The 7,515-nt window shown below is 45.0% G+C and overlaps 1 protein-coding gene across 1 annotated transcript; it reads right to left on the bottom strand.

Annotated features, from left to right (window-relative positions):
- Positions 1-33: 33 nt before the first annotated feature.
- Positions 34-7,175, bottom strand: LOC129850015 (GTPase IMAP family member 7-like). Its single transcript, XM_055916649.1, has 3 exons — positions 7,116-7,175; positions 5,562-5,645; positions 34-1,616 (listed from the first exon to the last, which is right to left on the bottom strand). Exons 2-3 carry the CDS (start codon positions 5,641-5,643, stop codon positions 478-480), a joined length of 1,221 nt encoding a protein of 406 aa, XP_055772624.1. The 5' UTR covers positions 5,644-5,645; positions 7,116-7,175; the 3' UTR covers positions 34-477.
- Between the last annotated feature and the right edge of the window lie 340 nt (positions 7,176-7,515).

Here is a 7,515-nt window from a genome sequence, read left to right as displayed (position 1 = left end):
AGACCAGGGAGGGAGGATAGAGGGAGAACACATTTTTTCTGAACAGCCTCCTATGTTATTATCCCTGAGCCTCTGAATGATAAACATGTTATATAACTGATCATATTAGAAAGTGATGAACAATTCCTGATAGGATAGAGAGAGAACACAGACCAGGGAGGGAGGGTAGATACAGCAATACTGTAGATATCCAGAAACCTAGAATGTCTTTACCCATTCTAACTTATTATCTATCTCTGAGTTAATGAAACATGATTTTAGATATTTCTGTCTTTGTTTTTGTTGAATTATAAATGTCATCCTACAGTATGTTACTATCCCTGAGCCTCTGAATGATAAACATGGTAAATAACTGGCCATATTAGAAAGTGTTGAACAATCCCTGATGGTTGTCATTGTACAGTATTAATCCACTGCTACTACTTGACATTAAGATGAGGAAGAGAGTGGTACTTCACACTGCCTCCTCTTTCTCATTTAATCAGAATCGTCTAAATGTTCAGCTACTTCATTTGCAAGTACAGCAGCTCCGACTGGAATTGCTGCTGGTCCTGCTACCACCGCTGTGACAACAGTTGCTGCCAATCCAAAAACCTTTCCCCATAGGTCCTTTGACTTCTCTCTCGCCTTCTCTATCTCTCTCGCCTTGTCTGCCTGTTTCCTGTTCTCCTCCTGGTTCTTCCTTTCCTCCTCTCTCACTTCGTCTACCTGTTTCCTGATCTCCTCCTGTTTCTTCCTCTCCTCCTCTCTCTCCTTTTCCTCCTGTTTTTTCCTCTCCTCCTCTCTCACCTTCTCTACCTGTTTCCTGATCTCCTCCTCCTCCTCTCTCTCCTTCTCCTCCTGTTTCTTCCTCTCCTCCTCTCTCACCTTCTCTTCACGTTTCCTGATCTCCCCCTCCAGTTTCTCCCTCTCTTGCTGTTCTCTCTTCTCCTCTTCCTGTCTCCTCTTTCTCTCTCTCTTCTCATTTTCCTGTCTCTTCCTCTCCTCCTCTTCTTCGATCTTCCTCTGGACCTCCTGGTACATCTCATTGGTGTAGTGTTTTCCTCCATTCTTCATCACCATCTCATCTATCTTCTTCAGCAGCTCTGGGACCTGAGTGTTGTCATTCTTCTTTTTATTATTGAAGAGATGATATCTTCCCTTAAAGAGCTTGACGAGTTTCTTAAGCTCCTGACTGTCATTCACAAAGTCCTCCACTGATACGTCCTCCAGCTGGTCTCCACCGGTGAACAGAATGATTGTGTACTTTGATGCTTCTTCTCCAAACAACTCCTGGATCAACTTCACAGTGTTCCTCTCCTCCTCTGTGAACCTCACCAGTCCGACCACCAGCAGGAAGGCATGGGGTCCTGGAACTGACATGTAGATGGCCTTTTCTATTTCACTTTTCATCTCTTCTTCAGACAGTTTTATGTTATAGAGCCCCGGGGTGTCGATGACATCAATCTTCCTCCCATTCACCACTCCACTCTGTTTCTCACAGTGATCAGTGACAGACTCAGCGGTGAAGGCAGCTCTAAACGCCTCTCTCCCCAGGATGGTGTTTCCTGTTGCACTCTTCCCTGATCCAGTCTTCCCTACCAGAACAATCCTCAGGTCAGACGAATGCCCTGAATCTGTGAAAACAGACAAGATAAATTAAATCAAAGTTGATTTGTCCCGTGCGACGAAAAAAACTGGTGTAGACATTACAGTGAAATGCTTACTTACAAGCTCTAACCATTAGTGTGAAAAAAGCTATGTGTGTGTGTGTGTGTAGGTAAGTAAAGAAATAAAACAGTTAAAAGACATTTGAAAATAAGAGTAGCAAGGCTATATACAGACACCGGTTAGTCAGACTTATTGAGGTAGTATGTACATGTAGGTATGGTTAAAGTGACTATGCATATATGATGAACAGAGAGTAGCAGTAGCGTAAAAAGAGGGGTTGGCGGGTGGTGGGACACAATGCAGATAGCCAAGCAAATAGTCCGAGCACTGGTTGGTCGGGCCAATTGAGGGAGTATGTACATGAATGTATAGTTAAAGTGACTTTGCATATAAGATAAACAGAGAGTAGCAGCAGTGTAAAAGAGGGGTTGGGAGGGGGCACACAATGTAAATAGTCCTGGTAACCATTTGGTTACCTGTTCAGGAGACTTATGGCTTGGGGGTAAAAACTGTTGAGAAGCCTTTTTGTCCTAGACTTGGCACTCCGGTACCGCTTGCCATGCAGTAGTAGAGGGAACAGTCTATGAATGGGGTGGCTGGGGTCTTTGACAATTTTTAGGACCTTCCTCTGACACTGCCTGGTGTAGAGGTCTTGGATGGCAGGCAGCTTTGCCCCAGTGATGTACTGGGCCGTACGCACTACCCTCTGAATTGCCTTGCGGTCGGTGGCCGAGCAATTGCCGTACCAGGCAGTGATGCAACCGGTCAGGATGCTCTCGATGTTGCAGCTGTAGAACCTTTTGAGGATCTCAGAACCCATGCCAAATCATTTTAGTTTCCTGAGGGGGAATAGGCTTTGTCGTGCCCTCTTCACAACTGTCTTGGTGTGTTTGGATCATTGTAGTTTGTTGGTGATGTGGACACCAAGGAACTTGAAGCTCTCAAACTGCTCCACTACAGCCCTGTCGATGAGAATGGGGGCGTGCTCGGTGCTCCTTTTCCTGTAGTCCACAATCATCTCCTTAGTCTTGGTTACGTTGAGGGATAGGTTTTTATTCTGGCACCACCCGGCCAGGTCTCTGACCTCCTCCCTATAGGCTGTCTCGTTGTTGTCGGTGATCAGGCCTACCACTGTTGTGTCGTCTGTAAACTTAATGATGGTGTTGGAGTCGTGCCTGGCCATGAAGTCGTGGGTGAACAGGGCGTACAGGAGGGGACTGAGCATGCACCCCTGGGGAGCTCCAGTGTTGAGGATCAGCGTGACAGGTGTGTTGCGACCTACCCTCACCACCTGGGGTTGGCCCGTCAGGAAGTCCAGGATCCAGTTGCAGAGGGAGGTGTTTAGTCCCAGGTTCCTTAGCTTAGTGATGAGCTTTGAGGGTACTATGGTGTTGAACGCTGAGCTGTAGTCAATGAATAGCATTCTCACATAGGTGTTCCTTTTGTCCAGGTGGGAAAGGGCAGTGTGGAGTGTAATAGAGATTGTGTCATCTGTGGATCTGTTTGGGCGGTATGCAAATTGGAGTGGGTCTAGGGTCTCTGGGATAATGGTGTTGATGTGAGCCATTACCAGCCTTTCAAAGCACTTCATGGCTACGGACGTGAGTGCTACGGGTCTGTAGTCATTTAGGCAGGCTGCCTTTGTGTTCTTGGGCACAGGAACTATGGTGGTCTGCTTGAAACATGTTGGTATTACAGACTCAGTCAGGGACAAGTTGAAAATGTCAGTGAAGACACCTGCCAGTTGGTCAGCACATGCCCGGAGCACACGTCCTAGGATTCCGTCTGGCCTCGCAGCCTTGTGTATGTTGACCTGTTTAAAGGTCTTACTCACGTCGGCTATGGAGAGCATGATCACACAGTCGTCCGGAACAGCTGATGCTCTCATGCATGCCTCAGTGTTGCTTGCCTCGAAGTGAGCATAGAAGTGATTTAGCTCATCTGGTAGGCTCGTGTCACTGGGCAGGTCGCGACTGTGCTTCCCTTTGTAGTCTGTAATAGTTTGCAAGCCCTGCCACATCCGACGAGCGTTGGAGCCGGTGGATTATGATTCAATCTTAGCCCTGTATTGACGCTTTGCCTGTTTGATGGTTCGTCGCAGGGCATAGCGGGATTTCTTGTAAGCTTCCGGGTTAGAGTCCTGCACCTTGAATGCGGCAGCTCTACCCTTTAGCTCAGTGTGAATGTTGCCTGTAATCCATGGCTTCTGGTTGGGGTATGTACGTACAGTCACTGTGGGGACGAAGTCCTCAATACACTTACTGATAAAGCCAGTGACTGATGTGGTGTACTCCTCAATGCCATCGGAAGGATCCCGGAACATTTTCCAGTCTGTGATAGCAAAACAGTCCTGTAGTTTAGCATCTGCTTCATCTGACCACTTTTTTAGACCGAGTCACTGGTGCTTCCTGCTTAAATTTTTGCTTGTAAGCAGGAATCAGGAGGATAGAGTTGTGGTCAGATTTACCAAATGGAGGGCGAGTGAGAGCTTTGTACGCGTCTCTCTGTGTGGAGTACAGATGATCTAGAATTTTTTCCCTCTGGTTGCACATTTAACATGTTGATAGAGATTTGGTAGAACTGTTTTAAGTTTCCCTGCATTAAAGTCTCCGGCCACTAGGAACACCGCCTCTGGGTGAGTGGTTACCTGTTTGCTTATTTCCTTATACAGCTGACTGAGTGCGGTCTTAGTGCCAGCATCTGTTTGTGGTGGTAAATGAACAGCCGCGAAAAGTATAGCTGAGAACTCTCTAAGCAAGTAGTGTGGCCTGCAATTTATCACAATATACTCTACTTCAGGCGAGCAAAATCTAGAGAATTCCTTAGATTTCGTGCACCAGCTGTTGTTTACAAATATGCACAGACCCCCCCCCCTCATCTTACTGTGTGCTGTTCTATCCTGCCGGTGCAGCGTGTATCCCGCTCGCTGAATATCCATGTCGTCATGCAGCAACGATTCCGTGAAACACAGGATATTACAGTTTTTGATGTCCCGTTGGTAGGATATTCGCGATCGTACCTCGTCTAATTTATTGTCCAATGATTGCACGTTGGCGAGTAATATTGACGGTAACGGCAGCTTTCCTAGTTGCCTTCTGCGGGTCCGGACGAGGCATCCGGCCCTTTGTCCTCTGTACATGCGTCGCTTCCTCTTGCGAATAAATGGGATGTCGGACCTGCCGGGTGTTTGGAGAATATCGTGTGAGTCCTGCTTGTTGTTGAAAAAATCTTTGTCTAATCCGAGGTGAGTGATCGTGATATCCAGAAGCTCTTTTCTGCCGTAAGATATGGTTGCAGAAACATTATGTACAAAATAATTTACAAATATTGCGAAAAAACCCACATAATAACACAATTGGTTGGGCGCCCGTAAAACTGCTGCCATTCCTTCCGGCGCCATTTTACAAATGTGTCTGCCATTGTTGTTCAGAACCCACTGTTCGCAAGTTGTCAAGTTCAACGCCCCCCACCCCGTCTACTGGTTGTGCTTGTTTCCCAGTCTGCCCTGTAAGGAGACGCCCAGCTTGAGAGACCTTAACATTTGTTTAACACTTGATTTAGCCTACATTATCATCTGTATTCAGTCTGATAGGCTAATAGGAGCAGCAGAGAGGGTAAGAAAAAACAAAGGTAAATTACAATCAGTGAAATAAATAAAGCTAACTAGCAGATTAACATCAATCATCAACATCAATGATCAGCTGATAGCCCGCCCTCTTTTCCCCATGTCAATCATGTCTTTAGGAGGCACTGAACTGAGTGTGTTGTTGCAGAAATAAATAACCTTTAAAATGTACACTACAGAGGCAATTTTTATTTTAATTTTGAGCACCTGCCCCTGAAAGGTCTGTGCATTGCCCTGGTGTGTGTACGTGCTTGCATGTGTGTGTGCGCGGGTTTGTGTACTGTACCTTGGCATTGACCAGTGAAGGCTTGCAGACAGAGTGTCAACAGGAACAGAATCTTCAGAGTCCCTCCTCTTCCTCGTTCCATTGCTTTTACAGTCGGCCAATCAAAAACAATCAGAAACAGACGATAACCTCATGACAAAAACTAAGTCCACATAAACTAAATTGGAATTTTTTCTCAGCTATTTCACTTTAAAACAATGTGAACCATAAGAAGATTGATGCTATGTGGTGTAACTGTTGTAAAACAAAGTACATTCCCTAACAACGTAACCTATATCAGGTGAACATAATGTACTCAGATAGGGGGTGTCAAATGACATTCTAAACATGCTTATCATTCTACAGTTGACATTCTGCAGTGTGTTGGGACCAGATGGACCAGTTCCTGTACACCTGAGATGGGCAACTCCAATTCTCTGGGGCCTGATTGGTGTCACACTTTTCCCCCAGCCCTACAGCTAAAACACCTGATTCAACTAATTACATTCTAACCTGAAGACCATCTATAGTTGATTACTGGAGCCAGGTGTGTTAGCTGGGGCTAAAGTATGATCCTGGTTCCCTGCACAGGAGTGTCATTGCATCAACCATTGGTTGAATGCCACATCGTTCAACAGTGCTGTCGGGCACCAGATTGCTATAGCATATGATGTGGATATCTGATATCAGTGGAGGCTGGTGGGAGAATATATAGGAGGAGGGTCTCATTGTAATGGCTGGAACGGTGTCAAACACGTTGTTTCCATGTGTTTGATGTGTCGGTACCATTAAATGTATTCCATTCCAGCCATTACAATAAGCCATCCCTCCTATGGCTCCTCCCACCAGCCTCCTCTGGCTGGTATGTAAAATACCTATCCAGGCGTTGTAATATCTGTCATGCATCATCAATGTAGCCAGTCAGGAATGCACTCAAAGTCTCCAAACAGGCCCCAGATGAATGGAGATGCCCACCCCTGCTGTACACTGTGGCATAATGACCCGTCACTCAGTACCAAGAAACCTACAGGTCAGTCCCTCACAGCAACAACCTGCTATAAGGTGTGTTGACTAAAGGTTTGCCCACTTCAATAAGATATATAGCAGGGTTGCCCAACTCGCGGCCCACAGGCTGAATTTGGCCCGCAGGTGGTTTAATTTGGCCCACCAATTTTTATGAGAAAAACATTAAGACTGTAACAACATGAGGAAATCAGCCCTGAACTCTCTTAGGTAAATATCATAGACCCAGACCTGTGCTACACTATCTTGTCCTAGACCCTCTGGTTTCTATTTAATGCTTCAGATAAAAGTGAAAAACATTATTCTCCTTTCATTGTTTTAAAATATTAAACCACATGTATAAATACAAACAGAAGAATGTGATTGTTGACTTTCCAAGAAACTTGTTTATTTTGATTGAATTGTCTTGACATGTCTAGTGATGTCATCGATTGATTATGTATGCATCAATGTCAACAAACCTGGGATAAATAAAATGTTTACTCAATATTGTGCTACAGTGATTACAATACATTGTTGTACATTTCATTAGTAAGGTAGTTGAATACTCACTTTTAGTGTAGTTGCACGTATCTGTTATTTGTTGTCCCCTGTTGTGACAGTGAGAGCTGAAGCTATGTGCTGCACCTTATAGTCCCAGTTAAGTTTCGTTTCACCTGTAACTAGTCATTTCTAGCCAATGAGAGAAATAATTCACCTCAGGACAGGCAGAGGCTGAATTCTGATTGGGTGTCATTATTATCAACCTCCTCTGACAACTCAACCTTGGATTAGCCACAACTCTGGGTAAAATGAAATGTGTTGGACAAAGACCTCTTCTTCTGGGAAAAAAGTTAACAATAAAATAACAAATAAAACATTTTCAAATGTAACTATGTAGTTGTCTAGCCTGGTCCCAGATCAGTTTGTTCTCTTTCCAACTCCATTGATCACTACATACTGTAGTTGTCTA

This window comes from Salvelinus fontinalis, unplaced genomic scaffold (assembly GCF_029448725.1).
Source record: "Salvelinus fontinalis isolate EN_2023a unplaced genomic scaffold, ASM2944872v1 scaffold_1789, whole genome shotgun sequence".
In the NCBI taxonomy this organism is placed as follows: Eukaryota; Metazoa; Chordata; class Actinopteri; order Salmoniformes; family Salmonidae; genus Salvelinus; species Salvelinus fontinalis.
Note: the sequence above shows the minus strand (reverse complement) of the source record. Positions and strands in the feature narration are given on the sequence as shown.